Source organism: Prinia subflava, chromosome 2, assembly GCF_021018805.1.
Source record: "Prinia subflava isolate CZ2003 ecotype Zambia chromosome 2, Cam_Psub_1.2, whole genome shotgun sequence".
NCBI lineage: Eukaryota > Metazoa > Chordata > Aves > Passeriformes > Cisticolidae > Prinia > Prinia subflava.
In genome coordinates, this window is record NC_086248.1 from 91751217 (window position 1) to 91767171 (window position 15955).

The 15955-nt window shown below is 42.3% G+C and overlaps 1 protein-coding gene and 1 long non-coding RNA gene across 3 annotated transcripts in view; one reads left to right on the top strand and one right to left on the bottom strand.

Moving 5' to 3' along the window:
- Positions 1 to 306: 306 nt before the first annotated feature.
- Positions 307 to 15588, bottom strand: LOC134547259 (uncharacterized). The gene is made up of 3 exons (XR_010079427.1): positions 11417 to 15588; positions 2896 to 3010; positions 307 to 1581 (listed from the first exon to the last, which is right to left on the bottom strand). It is a non-coding gene; the product is annotated as an uncharacterized LOC134547259 (long non-coding RNA).
- The window catches only part of VIT (vitrin), a 36940-nt gene continuing 32789 nt past the window's right edge, over positions 11805 to 15955 (top strand). Inside the window, exons 1-3 of one of the 2 annotated variants that reach the window (XM_063391006.1) lie at positions 11805 to 11877; positions 13584 to 13649; positions 14621 to 14777. In XM_063391006.1, the coding sequence (XP_063247076.1) occupies positions 11847 to 11877; positions 13584 to 13649; positions 14621 to 14777 (254 nt within the window). In that variant the 5' untranslated portion in view covers positions 11805 to 11846. The remainder of the gene's footprint in view (positions 11878 to 13583; positions 13650 to 14620; positions 14778 to 15955) is intronic. The other variant, XM_063391008.1, reaches the window with a different exon arrangement.

Sequence of the window (15955 nt, forward strand, 5' to 3'; positions counted from 1 at the left end):
GGCCCATTGCAATGGGCTGGGGTGGCAGTGTCTTTTCTGGATGAGTAAGGAAAAACAAAAGTCTGGAATTTCCTGGCAGTCCTGCAGGGATGTCCTGGCCCCCTGAAGCTCTGGGTACACACCAAGACTCCTCCAGCTTGCTGCAGTATCAGCTGAGGTTTAGTTTTCTCATTCAGGGCTCAGGAAATGAACACTGAACATATAATATGTCCTTCCTTCTGAAAACCTGTCTGTCATACAAATCCCATTAATCTGTGTTGAAAAACAGAAACACAGAACTGCAAAACTGATGGTTAGGGGGTTGATTTATTTTATTTTTTTTAATAGAAGAAAAATAATAATCATAGCATTTATCGAACAAAAAGCCAGGGAGGATGCAGCTACAGTAGTCACAGGTCTGCCCTCCACATCTTTCTCTTGTGGAGTAGATTTTTAAGTCCAGAGTCGGAGAGAGAAATAGGTGCTTAACACCTACTTAGAGCACTTCAATTCCTCTTCTGAACTTGCCGGGGCACAAGGAGCCCCCTTGTCCCAGCGCTGCCTGGGGAGCCTGTGCTGGAGCTCAGCTGGGACCTGGGACAATGCAGCCCCTGTTCTGGGCCCGGCTGTGGCACAGAGACTATAATTATCTCTCTTCTAATGACCAGCCAGGCAAGATAACAGTTTTCACGCTATGTTTAGAAAACAATGTCTTACTACAAATTGACGGTTCATTCGTCTGTAAAAGAGCCTCTCTAACAGTCCTAAAGCAGCTGCCACTCTTTTGCATCCCAATTCTTTTATTTGCTGCACATTCCCCTCTTGGAAAACCTGGGTAAATGCTGCACAGGCAGCACAGCTTCCCGCTGCCACACAAGAGGCTCAGAAAGGCACAGAAATGCCCAGAAAAATCTGTGGCTTTTCAGACTATATCTCTGTTAGTAAATTAAACTCTGACTGTCTGTCTTGCCAGAGCCTGCATTGCCCCTGTGAACTCTGCAAGCCCCCCGCCCAAAGGGGCTGCAGGCACCGCTGTCAGTGCAGGGCAGGGGTAAAACTGCTTTGAGCTGACCCGTGACAATGCCCTGTGGAAAGCAAGATGATGCAAAGACAGGGATGTGAAGGGACTTGTCCAGATAAAACGGGAGCATGCATTACCGGAGAACTTTTCTTCCAGCACTGCGGCCCATAGACAAGTCAGGATCTACTGAAATGCTGTGGGCTCCAAAGGCACCTGTGGGGCAGCTGTGCTGGCCGGCTGTGACTGCAGCTTGTGTAGCTGCCCCTCGCAAACACCGGGAGGTGCCAGCTTTGGGCAGTCCTGGCAGCATGGGTTAGCTACCCAAGAATTCACTCTGGGCTCTGCAAACATTCTGTGCCTAAATCTGTTCTGGGGCAGCTCTACATTTAGCGGTGTCTGAGGGCTGCCACCACATCCTCTGCCGGTGCCCTGCCAGCAGAGAGCAGAGCCCATTCCCTCTTTCTGCAGCCATCTCACCCTCGTCTCTCTTGCCATCTTCTCTGGTCTCCTCTGCAGCAGGACATGGCTGGGTTGCCTTGGGCTGCCTGTCTGCTTTGGGCTCATTTTTCAGTGACTGAGGCCTGGGGAAAAAAACCAAAACAAAACCAGAAAACATTGATCAGAAAGAAAATTTTCCAACGGCTTGGACGCATCAGTATTTCTCATGAAAATTCATTTTAATTAAAAAAAAAAAAGAAATAACACCATCTGCAGCTTTTTCCTTCCTTTTTTAAGCAGAACAGCCAAATCTATATCTCATATCCAAACTGGAAACTCATTCACATTCGGAAGAGTATTTATAACCATCTCTGGTTCATTCAAATTATCTAGGTTTAAGCAGTTCTGAGCATCAGTCTTGCTGTAGTGGCTGAACTGACTTTCTAGCACCCATGAAGTCCATCCCATCTCTGCCTTGTCTCCAGAACTTCAGAGTGCATTCAGAGATCAGTGGCACAATAAGAACACAATCTGTGTCAGTGATCCTTGATGTATCTCGTTCTACAGAACGTCCTATAGACACAGATATAAAAAATACATTCAGCTTGCATTTGCAAACTGTTGCTCAGCCTATCACCTTATAAAATATCTTTGTAAATGTAACACATGTAGCACAGCAGCCAACAGTCCTTCAGCTGGCAGCTTGTTTCATAAGAAAAAAATTGCCATAATTGCCAAGTAACAGTAACACATGTGCCAAAATCATCGGGAAAATTTTGAATGCTCTTGTGTAGCTTCATGCTGTCCTTTAATGTCCCCAGCAGGATGATCTGGGGATTTCCAACACCTTCCTGCTTGTACACAAAACTGTGGAAATTTTTACCTCTCAAAAATCACTCATTTACAGGGAAGTTTGGACACGGCCATGTCTGTGCCTCTCGATCTCCCTGCCAGGTTCCTTTAGAGCCTCAGAAGGCTCCATTCTTTTTTGTTTCCCCCAAATACATCATTTACCCTTCAGCCCACAGAACAGGGGTGAGACATAGAGGAAAGCTGGCAGCAGGGCTGTATGTTCTGGCTGTGGACAACTTCAGTGAGTCAGAGCTACAGAAGGGTGAGGGCTCCCTGCCTCCAGGGGTATTTTCACAGCTGCTAGCCAGCTGAGGAGGATGAGAGTCCATCCCGCTTGCCCTGGTAGGAGCCCATCCTCCTCACCTCTTTTGCAATGCATCTTCAACACTTGAGAATTTTGCTCTTCTGGGCTTAGTTGAAGAAGTTTTAGGACATGAAGCACAAGAAGAAAGAGGCTCTTTAGAAATGAGGCTACATGGGAAGGAGAGAAATGTCCAGATAAATGGGGTGAGAGCTTAGAGAAGTTTAGAGTAGTTCCAACAGAACAACTTGTTACAAATGTTTGAAGGGCAAATACTGGCATCACGTAAGTCAGAAAAGCTTACTTGCACCCTGTTTTGGAGAAAGCCTTTCCACTAAACTGCATGGCAAAATATGTGGTAATTTGGGACAGGAAGTCAGTCTTCCGTGGTCTACATCTTCTATTCTTTTTGGTGAAATCTGTATGTAGAAAGAAACACATAGGTTAGGCAACTATTAAATTTGAAGCATAAGCTCATACGGTAATCTCCTAAAGTCAAAGATCAAAATTCCTGAGCGTGGAGGTAGATTATGCAATACTGGGGACTGCAGACTTAGTTTGTTTTCAGAACAAAATACCACAAATTGTAAGCTCCTGCTCCCAGTCCATTTGGTTTCCCTTTTTGATCTTGGTCTCTCAGAAATAAAATCCTGTGATTCATCCATACGCAAAACCAGCAGGTTTTTAAATATTCTATTATGCAAAATTAGTAAAACAGTGTTAGCCTGCTTCTGAGACACATTTCTCAGCAATTTCTGGCTGCACCAACACTGTCACAGTATCCAGGACCGGGCTCTGAAGGCCACTTTCTCTGCCACCATGTTTTCTAGCTCTTAATTTCCCCTCCAGGGCCCTCAGATCCTGAGGAATGTAGTTTTGGAAGCTTAGCTATTCCTCATGTTGTCTGCATGACCCATATGTCAGAGAGGCCACCCCTGCCAGTTGCCAAGGGCTGCCAACCCTCGTGCCATAAGGCTGCACAGCTTGGCCCCTGCTGTGCCACGTCTCTCACCAGCACCTCCACCACCAGCATGTCTTCAGCAAACCAGCACTACCCATAATAGTCTCGTTTATAATGCTGGCACTCCTTCAAATCCACAGCTCACTTTCCTCCCAAAAGCAGCTCGGAGCCCTGAGATGTCTTCTTCAGTCCCTAGAAAATGGAAATGCTGCTCCCAGGTCCAGGGTTTTTAAGCTGTCCCCAGTCAGCCTCGTCAGGTGAGAGACACCAGCCTGAGTGTGCCTGCTGGGGAGCTGCAGAGCAGCCCCGGCTGGGAGGGATTCCTCTGGAGCAGTCTGGGCAAAGCCAGGGCAGCAGTGCCCACTGCCTGGGGAGGGAGGCCGTGCAGAACGCCCTGGGATGTGGGCAGGGCATCCTGGCCCTCAGCAGCTGACCCTGCAAGGGGCAAGCGGTTTGGAGTCCCAAGAAAGCAGTGGCAGAAGATGACTGAGGGGCAGAAGGTGGTTTGGGGTTGTTTTCTGCAACCTCCCTTTTACCACAGGTTAGTTTTTACTAAACCAAAGGTATCAGAAAGATATTTAACTGGGAAGGCTTGGGGAAAACATTTCCAAATAGAAGTAATGCAGTTAGGAAGAAATAATATTTTTTGAAAAGTACAAAACATATAGGAGAAAATGTTATGCAGTGCAAGGAGCATGAGACTATAATTTTAAAGAGATTTCAAAATTGAAACTAATTTCTTAACTTCAGTTTGTTAGCTTCCACCACAGAAGTGGATTTCAGATTAGCTTTTCAAAACGTTTCTACAGCATTCCCATGCTTCCTGATTTGCTGAAGACCTTTTGTGAAAGATGCTTCCTTGATCAAGTTGTCATTATTAGACAAAAATTAATTTCACCACTTCCTGCCTTACTTCAAACAAGTGCCATGTCCCAGGGTAGTTCCAGATTTTTTAATTTTTTTTTAATTATAAATGTTTCCTGAATCTTTATCCAACCAGTCCATGGTTTTGGCATGGGATATCACTAGTAATACAAACTGTAGGAGATACTGGATTGATAAAAGTTTTCTGTGAGCTGTTGTATAAATTTACTAGCATGCTGAAGGATGAGTTTGGCTTTTGATCTAGACATAAAATTCACTTTTGTAGTAATGGGTTATGTGTAGCTTTAAGCAGAGAGTAAACATCCTGAAGTTTCTCTGAATTTCTGCCTCTAAGTTCCTACCTAAAAAAATGTTGTTTTGTTTGAACATGTTACAGAAATTCCAAAATTATCCCCGGGGTTATGTGCAGTTTTTTCAGTGCCTTTAACAGAAATTCTTTGCTTTTAGACTAAATATGTGCCCTCAGGGGAATTCTGACACACGACACTAATTCTTAGTTTGTAGGCAACAAAATAGCGTGGTTACTCAGTGCTCTTTTTTGTGCATCCAATCTGAGAAACCATGTATTGCACTTTAAAAAGTCACCTTGACTTGTTTAAACCATTTGCTGAAAATAGAAAATTGCACATTTTCAAAAAAAAAAAAAAAAAAGAAAGAAAGAAATGTGGCTACAAATCTCATGCTACAAAGCTAGCACAGCCCTCCAGCACTGCTCGATTGCAAGTATTTTCTTCTTCCCTTTATTTCTTGGGAAAATGGCTGTGCCAGAGACTGATGGCACCTGGCTGGGGTCTGAATGATATTAAGCAGAACTAGTAGTCAAATTAGAAAAATAGAAGTTTGCCTGAGAGTGAGGGGGTCAGATATGTGAGTAGACAAAAGCCATGGTGGGGAAGAGAACAGAGGGAGGAGGTTTTCTGGACAGGGATTCACAGGTTTAAGATAACAGCAATTCCCAATGAGGCATGAAAGCTGTGCATCAAAATGAAAAATTAACGTATTAGCAGAAACCAGGAAAGTACAGTGTAATGGCCCCCAACAAAATCATCATCCAGATAGTCCAAATTATATTTTCTCTGTGGGTGGGTGACATATTCTAAATGCATCTCTTCCTTTGCTGGAAGGGGCAGGTCAGACCAACATAATTGATGGTTTTCTTGCTGAGACAGATGAAAATGTATAATCATTGCAGTTTTATTTAAGCTCTGAGAAAGGTCTGGCAAGTTAAATCACACTGTAGTCTTAAATAAATTACTTTCTTCTGAAAGAGCTCTGTGGAAAGCAGAGAAGTTATCATCACGGTTACTTCAACCTTATGTTTTAATTTCAGGGCATTTCATGAACACAAAATGAGTACTGCAGGGCTGCTCACGTTTCTATTTGTCTCTAAATTTCTGGGTATATCATCTCTTTATTATACCTACCTGAATGAGAGCTATTTTGGACAAAGTTTCTCTTGCCAACGTGCATATAAACATTTGGTCAATCACCTCATAAAAAAATTACTCCTGTGCCCAAAGTGCAACTTAGATAGAATTCAGACCTCTGAATGCACCCATACTGTGGAATTGCATTTTATTGAAATGGTATGCTCTAGCTCTCCCCTGGAAAGTGTATGGTTTATTCTAAGTCTGTAACTTCCCCGGGGACCCCCTTAAATCTAAACTACACCACCATACCTCACTTCAATGACTTGAGAGTGACTTGACAGGTACCCCACAAGAGGTGCTGGCTACCAGCAGTCCCCACAGCCCTCTCATTCCTCTTGTCAGGAGCCTCACAGAGCAGAGCAGGCACCATTTAAAATGATAGGTGGCAGCCACAACAATCGAAGTCTGATAATAAGAGGCAAGTAGTGAGAACCCTTAATCAGGGATAACTGTCCATGGCCTCAGGGAGTTTGGACCCATGTTTTCTTCATCACTGAAGAAGTCCCCCATCATCAGACTCCAGGGCACAAAAGGTTGGGAGACCCCAATTTTCTGTGATAAAGAAGGACCCCTGTGCAACCACGGATGACAAAAGTGGGGTCAGCAAGAAAGCGAGGAGGGGACTGACTTGCTGCTTGCCTGCAAGCAGAGGAGAGCCAGTCTCCCTGCCTCCTCTTGCCCATCCAATCATGAAAACCACAGGGCAGCAGCAATGAGTGGCTGCCCTGGAGGTGGGGGAGAACCACTGCCCAGTTGTGGGACTCATGGCCACGGAAAGCATCTGGTAAAGAGGCCGTGGCTACTCTGTCTTGGGAGGTAAAGGAGCATGGTAGTGCAAAGACTCTTCCAGGGAAAAGCACAAGCTGCCCCCAGGCCCAGAGGCTCCTTTATTAGTGGTTCCCTTGTTCGTTTTACTAAACACACAAGTGCTGAATGTGAGACGTGATACTTCTCACAGCCTCGCAAGGGAAAGACCTGCAGCCACAGGAGCCTGGGTTTCCTTGTCACCTTTCTGAGACATTGGGTAATTAAGCAGTGCACTACAGTGCTTTGAAGCTCAGCTCTGCTTCCAGAAAGCATTTTTGTGTTCTTTCATGTATGAAAAAAAACAGGTGAGTGTTCACTCACCCTTCTTTATAGCAGCAGGTGATGAAGTCTATGATATTTTTAAATTTCTGGATGCATATATTCTATTTCAGACCACACAAAGAATAAAGTCTATCCTCCCATGCAGACAAGCTCACCTCACAAAACAGCACCTTGGATCTTACATTGTGACCTGGCCAGGTATACCTACAGGTCAGTCTAAGCCTCCAAAATGAACTATAGCTATCAATTCAACCTTTCTGTCTCAGAAAAACTCAGTACCTTCAGATTTTCAAGAAACAGCCACTGAGATACTTTCTTTTACGTACAGACTTTCAGAGCAACGCAGTGCACTGAGGGCATGGAACTTCATCCTTCTGACAAGAAAGGGGGTGAAACTAAACCACGTGTGGCAAGTGCTAGTCATGTTACCTGGTGTGCTCCAAATGGACAGTTCTTGCACTCCCAAGCAGGGTACAATACCATGGGTACAGAGTATGAGCATGAAACAAAGAGTTTAAACAATAATAAAAAAAGAAAATAAATTTTTAACAAGGGAAAACAAAAAAGAAATCAAAAATGTTTTTCCTCTAGAAGACGATGATCAGCTCATGTTTATCCAAACCAGTTTACTCACACCTACACCAAGCCCACTTGATTTTCCCATAAAGGGCACATATTTAACTCAACCCACAGTGCTTCGAGATCACGCTGTTAACTGCATGCTACTTGCTCAAATAGCTTTCAAACAAAGTCCACTTCTGTTTTTCTTTATGGTGCCAGTGTTGCTGAGATATTAGAATCCCTTGAAAGGGGGAAAAATGACATACACTATTGTGGTACAAAGAGAGTATACAAATTAATTTCTGTGGCACAGGAGATTACAGGAGATAAACTGCTTACTCCTGCAGAGGCAAAGCACATGGGACTAGCAAAGAATTTCAGTTTGCACGTGGAACGGACAGCAGTGCCTGACACCAAAAATCAAGGACTTAAAATCTGCACTTCCTCCAGAAAATGTTACAGTTTGACATACAGTGACAGTTTATGGGCATTTAAACCATCTGTTTGTTTGTAGTGTGTAGCAGCTCTCTCAGATCTTTATAAAAGTCAAGTTGCTAATGAAAAGTCAGTATAAAAATCTGACTCTATACACAGAAAGAATAGTTTGCTAATTCTGTCTCTTCACTAACATTCAAGAGTTTTCAAGAGTTTGTGGTCAGGAAAAAGTAATCAACATTCTTTCAAAGAGGACTGATTTTAAAAGGTAAATTATCAGCGACACTGGGAAATCCCAAAGGAGATACCTCTTACTACATTTGTGCTCAGCAGGAACTGAAGCACAGGCTAATGTAAGGCATATACTTAATAGCTTTTCTGGAGTAAAGGTAACTTCTGTTATGACAGTCTGAAAGATTCAGATGGGAAAATGTCCTCTGATAAACAGAGGTCCTGTATGCAGTTTAGGAGATTCAATAGAGAGTAGTCACTACTTCCTACTTCTGACTGGGACTGTAAATGGTGCTTTAATAGAAATCCAATTAGGAGAAATCTCAGAAAAACTCATGCTCCAGACTAATACAAAGCAGAAAATTTTCAGTTTGTTTTAAGGAAATCTATTCATTTTGTAAAGGAACAAAAGAAGAACAGCTTTGTATTTAATAGCTAAGTATCATTCTTGATCTACAGATAAAACATCCCCAAATCTCTCAGTGGATCTACACAGACTAAAAAGTCTGTTGTAAGCATGGATTGGAGCCCTGCTTTCCCTCCCCTTCCCAGAGAAACAATAAAAATCACTGCTTTTTTCCAAGCTGCTGCTCCCTTTACCAGTCTGAAGGAGCAGATGCCACGGTAGTGCACAGCACAGGAGATCCCACACAGCTTAAATCAGGTGACACCCTTGGCCCCAAATACAATGGATGCACACAGACTTCCCACAACAGAAAGCCTGAAGCTTCTGTGCCTGATGCTCAACAGGCAGCAATGTAAATCCTCCTGTGCATTTCCCCATGTGACAGCCCAAGGTCTGAAGGCCAGGACCACCCCTTGGAGTACTGTCACCAGAGCTGTCACAGCATGTCTGTGCATTTCTCCTCATGTGCCAGTGCCTAATGTAGAAATTAATACCGTGGCAAAACGAAGGTTATTTACTATTATAATTTATACTAGTATAAACTGCACCACCAAAGATACAGAGTCCACAATCAGATGCTTTTCTGTTTAGCTGTGACAACAAAACTGTTAAGTAAATCTAGCAGCCTTGTCTAAATGCTTCCAGTATCTTTCTTATTGATAAACATCTGTTATTGAAGGCTAAGGGGTCTGCTGAACTCTGCTGAATCCCTGACAGGCTTTAAACCTTAAATCCTTCTAGATTTATTGGCTTCTTTCTGCAGCAAATTCATAATAATTTAGGAAGAAAAGCCCACTTTCTGTTGCCTTGAGGAGCAATCCCCACCAGCTGACTAGGCAGAGAATGCAACTGCAGCCAAGCCTAGGGTACTGCCACCCAAGAGGACTGGGATGGCTCCTGGGGTGGCTGGCCATGCCTGGGGACAGCAGGGCTGGGGGACATCAGGGCCCTCAGGAAGCAATGATAAGTCTTGTGCAGCCCTGGTGATGCAGGTGCTTACACGTTTTGTAGGACAGGAAAAGTTAGGCAGTATTGGACTCTCTCCACATGACACACAGCAGCCCACCCATGAAGTCAGGTTTTACATGGATGCTTTACCATCTCAGACTGCTTCTACTCTAATTAAACTGGTGATAAAAACATCTCAGCAATGAGCCAAATACTGTCAGGAAAAGTTCACACAGATTTCTTTGACTTTTAATAAAAATGCCAGTGCTGTGCAAATTTTGGGAATGCTCATATGAAGATGTCTTTTGCAAAATCTAAGCCAGTGTCAGTACAATCTTTAATGGTGCATGGTAGTTCTGCAAATGAATTGCAACTCTTATTCTGCCTCTTCTTTTTCTGTGATTGACCTAGAGTTAGAATTCATTGAAGGGGAGAAATTGGTTGATACCTCTGATGTGTTCATGGGTTGAAACAGAAAAGGGAGGAGAAAAGCAACTGAGCTAAGATTCTCTGAGCACTCTTCTACATCTTGGTGCTATTTCTTTTAACAGCTTCACAGTGGAAATAAACTGCAGTAAATGCTTAACATGGATTTTTGTTCCAAAAGATGGGAAATTCTTTTTAATAGAAACTAACCATGAGAGCAGAATATCACCACTTAACTGCTCTTGCTGATATGGCTTGTACAGCCTGGGGTCACCCCCACTGCACTGCCCATCATTGTTCAGAAGGACAAAGTGACTGTGTTGAGCCACTTTCCATACTCTTAAATTCAATCCAGTGGCTCCTGAGAAACCTCTGCAGCTTTCAGCTTTAGCAGCCTAGCAGGAAAAGCTTTTCAGGGAGATCACCAAGGAAAGACACTGTGCCACTAGGAAGTGACACTGTTAGTATGTCCTGGTGTTTGTCTCCAACTGTAGCAAAGAAGCAAAAATCAGAGGTGGATCTGCTCTATGTAAAAGAGTTATAAATTATATAGAGATAGAATTGGCTGAACTCAGTTTAGATTAGCATGCTTCTTTAGTCATTCTCACCCATGGCAGGTGGTTTGCTTGAAAAAGAAGAGCAATTAAAGTAAAAATATAGAAACATTTTATATGAAGACAGAATATAGATTTTTTTTTTTCTCTTTCTCTCCTGTATCTGCCTTGTCCTCTAAAACGTCTTTCTGGGGTGACCAAAGCTTTGCTTCTGAATATATGAATTACTATGTGAAATTGGATGAAATCTGCCATTTTTCCAGGAGGCAGATATCTTGCTTTCCCTGGCCATATGCAGGTTTCACATTCTTATTTAACATTCATATTTTCTTTCTGGATAGCTAGCTCTTTTTTTTTTTTTTTTTTTTTTTTGTACAAATCTTTCCACTTGTAAGCATGTAATAAGTTTCTTTGAAGATCAAGTTCATTTTGATCCTCAAGATTCTCCCTGTACAACAGACAAATATATTCTCCCTTTCAGACTTTTTACTCTGTTTGTCAAACATTATGTAGTACTTTAATAACTATTAACTATGAGTGCCCAACACAGGATTCCCTCAACAATTATGAAATAATAGCAAAAGCAGCAGGTGATGCTGAGGAGAGGCTGAGAGTGGTTATCTCTAAGTTTGAATTCTTGTAGCTTGGCCAAGATCTTCAGGGATGGCAGGGGTCATGAACCATGTATGCAGACTCAGAAAAAAATGTTTTCCAGATGTTCTGACAGAATCCTCTTAATCTCAGGTGCTCACATGCGTGTACACACATACACATCCTCAGAAAAGGAAAGAAACCAGTAATTTGGCTCACAAAAGATGGAACAATTGCAAAATACTTTATGTAACATCTTTCAGGACTAAATGGATTTGTTTATGTTCCCCATATCTATGTGAGATTACCTGGTGTGCTTTGATGTGCAAAAAATACGATTCTGTGAATATTTCTTAGAAGAGCAGTGAACAGACTTGAATATATGTCAGAGCTTATCCATGCCCATCATGGCCTCTCCTGACACTGGCTTCTGAAATAAGTATGTGAATGAAATCTTGATTTCCTGGAGCAAAAGACAAATTTTGGAGAGAAGTAAAAAATTAGTCCATGGGAATGCAATAGCCCAAACACCACCTCCTCTGGGGATATCAGTTGTTCTAAAAAACGTATTAAGAGGATGCAGCATGTGAGGACTGTGGAAGGCTGAAGAAGAGCACATAGTCCCTCTTCCCCCACCGCTCCAGTGTCATCTGCAATACCTCCAAATGCAGCCTGATGTAATCTTCTTTTCCTTTTCAGTGCTCCTTAGCAACACATCCAGATTTCTCTTTACTCACCATGAAGGCCACAGTCATTGCAACCTTCTTTGGTAAGTACACTTGATGTGCTGCAGTTAGTACCTTATGGGTTTGTACTCTCCCATCGTGGTTGCCCAGTGGCTACTGACTAATTCTCTTCCCTTTGGACTGCATGGCTGATGAAGCTCTCAGTGTCAGGTGTAAGCCTTGGCACAGCTTTTCAGAAACGAGCTACAAAACTTCTTTGGCATAGAAAAAAATATTAATTACTTGCAGAGATCTCCAAGTATATGACCAGGTACATGCAGCCCATGTCAGGAGGGCCTGAAAAATATCAATAATGTAAAGACTCCCTCTAAAGAAAAATCAGCTGTTTCAATTCTCCCTGTTCTTGTTCTTTCTATGAACAAGGTGGTACCAAAAGGTTATAAATATGTCTTATTTTCTTTCCCCTGGCAGTCAGACAGGATCTCACTTTTTGGGAACATGTAGAAACTTCAGAACTTGCAATTCATCTTACATGAACACTCTGGTTGTGACATTCCCAGGCAATATTCCCTCTAGCTGTTATCCTCAAGTCTGTCAGGACAGTTGTTCTTAGTTCAAATTCACAGCAATCTATGTAGTTCTTCTACATAAATTACCAGATTACTTTTCCCACATTAGACTATGCTGTAACATTCCAAGTAGTTGAGATATCGCACTTTATTTTCCACTCATGCATTCCTTTTTTTTTATCTAACTACAATTTTGCCATGGTTACACCAGTGACAAAAGACCCAAATACTGCATCTATGCATTGTCACTTCAGACTCTGACACTGCTTTTTTGAGGGGGCAAGTTCTAGGTGTGATTAAGTCTACAAACCCTTTGCAATCAGTCTAGGGGGAGAAGAGCATAAAAAAAAGAAATTGCTTCTGTTGCATATTCTAGTAAGATTAGCTTAATAAATGATAAAAGGATCAGCAGATACATCATAGAGAGTTTCAATTCCCTTTGAAAACTCAGAGAAGGAAAAGGTGAATAGGAAAGTCAAGATATTGTAATGAAGTTATCAGTTACCCATAATACAGTGCCTATAAAATAAGCACAGAGAATAAAGTGATTTTGTATGTCATCACTCAGCAAGTAAATACAACATGGTAAGCTGCATGCATATATTGGGATGTATCTTTTAACGCAACTGCATATGTCTCTTTTACTATTACACTTTTCAAATCATAATCCTACTTACTGAACAAAACCCTTGCTGGGACATCCCATCCTAGACCTTCATATGGTCTGTAATGCTGCCCAGTATCCCACACCTGCTGCCACCAGTGAGTGAAATGTCACAACACAAAATTACAGGATAATCTTCCCAAAGGGTTATTAAGAAGAATCTTTTGTACCAGACTTCTCAGTTGCTTTATGCACAGAGCACATTATTCATTAACATCTCTATCTTGCTAGTAACAAAGAGCTCCCACTGGTTGTGGAAATACTTGTGTGGTTTTCTGGACCACATTTACTCCAAGGCATTTTTAGATAGTGAGTTCCATGGATGAACATGTGAACTGAACTGATCTTTAATCCCCTTCAAAGAACTTCCCCACAGTAGATGCCATCTTGACTGCAAACTTAACCACCAAGTAGAAACCTAGATGTGGCTGAGAATATTCTTATTTCAGGTTTTCAACCTGTTGATTCAAATCTGAGAAATGTCATGTAGAGGAGCTTGTGGTTACTGATGTTGATAGTCCACCTTTTTTCCTGATACTATGTTTATTTGTTCTAGGTGTGTTTCTTACATGTACCTACGCAGCCAAGGAAGCCACAAAGAAGACAAAAAAGGCTAAGCTATGTAAGTGGTCTCAGTAGAATTTCTGGCTGTTTTACAGCAGACATGTCCAAAGCATAAGAAAGGTGCAAAGTGAGATTATATTCTGGAACTCTTCACAACTGTCTGGAGTCAATGGCATTGTATGTTAGTTAAAAGATTCTTTTACTGAAAACGAATCACTAAGGAAAGTGTGCATCACTTAACATTTATAAAGGGAAAAATTGTAATTCACTACTAAAATGTATCTTCATAGGTCATTAGGTAGCACACAAGATCAATGCAAGCAGTATGGTTTTCACAGAAAGAGAGAGAGAGAGAGAAATACATGAAATGGACCAGCTGTAACACAAAGCATATGTAGCTGATTAGTGTGAGACAAGTGGTGCATCTCTGTGCACTGAGATGTTTAACTTTCAGCTATTCTGCTGCAGGAGCATTCCTGTCCACACATTATTTTGCTCATGTAGCTGACAAACAAGCCTGCTGCGAGGTTGTAAACACACACTTAAATCCCTTGTTCAAAGCAAATTGTACCCAGCAAAAAGTTTTAAAAATTAAGAGCAAGATAATGGGCTGTGACTTCAGCCTGACATTATAGATGGCACAGAGCTGCATGAGCACAGCGGGAGGCTTGGGAAGCGTCCCCACCCCCTCCTTCCCACGTGTTAACCACAGGCTGGGGGATTACACTTCTTTCTCTCTCCAGCAAAGTGTCATAACAGATATTTCCTTCAGAGAAGCGAACACTGAAGGTCAGAAATATCCACAGGCTCCCTTACTCCATCCTTCGTGACTGCCACATCCCTTGGCGGGGGGGTTATTGTGTGTTATGTTGTAGATGCAGACGACACAGATGTCTTGTATCCCAAAATGATTGATATGAAGGCTTAGGAGGAGGGCATCCCTGTCACTCAGTTACTCACTGTTTCATGACAAGATCACTCAGCCATGGAAGCATTCAGTCTGACTTTACCAAGATTTTGCACTCACAGATGTACCCCAGATTGATTGTGATGTCAAGGCGGGGAAGATAATCAATCCAGAATTCATTGCAAAATGCCCTCCTGGATGTCAAGATGTAAAATACCGTGTTTATGGCACAGACATTTATGCTTCTTTTTCCAGTGTCTGCAGTGCTGCAATTCACAGGTGAGTGAGCTGAAACGAGTGAGGCACTCAGACAAAACTGTCATTTCAGTGCAGGGAGCTTATGGCTTTTCAAATTCGTTACAGTTCCCACTTCCTTGTAGGTTCGATTGCAGGCTGCTGTAGAAAACCTGAGAGAAAGTCCACATGTGATGGAATGGATCCATTCTTACAAAATTCTGTATTCCTAGAGAAATTAGTTGTGTTTGAAGAAGTTTCTCAGCCTTTGGAGAAGTGTCTTGAGATTTCCAGATCTCTCATTCATGCATAACAAATTACTTTTGTACTATTATCATTCAAGTGGAAGATAGAGATGGAGCTGCTACTACTAATAAATCTTCAGAAAAAAATAGGCATATCACTAGTGATGAATACATATAACTCTCATGCTTCTGGGATTGGTTTGGTTCTCTGGGTTTGAGTTTAACTGTCCTTGACATCAAAGACTGAGTAATGTGTTTTCCTGTCACATAAAAACGACACTGCGCAAGGAAATGAGTAACATAAATTTTGTAGCAAAAGTTTTTCAGAGTTTCATTAGCCATGCAAAAATGTGCATAAAATTCTAATGGAGAATAACTGTGCAGTCAAAACACACTGCAGTTGGAGGCAGGATGCAGAAGGAGGATGTATCCAGCTAAAGATGCAGCAAGCACTTATAAAGCCTGATTGACGACTTAGTTTGGAGTTATCTGAGCTACTGCTGTGCTTCAGGTTCTGTGAAATACCTGGGATCTCGGCTGAAGTGGGATAGTTAAGGCTTTGGGACCTCACCCCTTGCCTCTGCACTGCTCAGTGCTTAGGCTGAGGTGCCTGTGCCACCTCCTGGCAGCAGCTCTGCCGGCTCAGCCCCTGCTGGGGACATCACTGGAAAGCCAGGTGACGGCTTTCCAGCGGCAAACTCCTCCCTCAGACGCTAGTGCACAGTGGAAATTGTCTTGGCATGCAGAATTAGTCCCAAAGGGAAGTTAAAAAATACTGGTAGCAACAGCAATCTCCCTGCAGCCTAGCTGCATCATTATAGAGAGTTTCAGTGTTTCTCATTTGCCAGCTGGTTTTGGCTTTGTTAGCTTACATGTTATACTTCCACAGACAGTAAATTTCTTCTCCATACATTCATTTTAACAGCAGCTTCTCACAATTACCAGAGCAAAATGCACCCCCAACATATTCTTCAACCC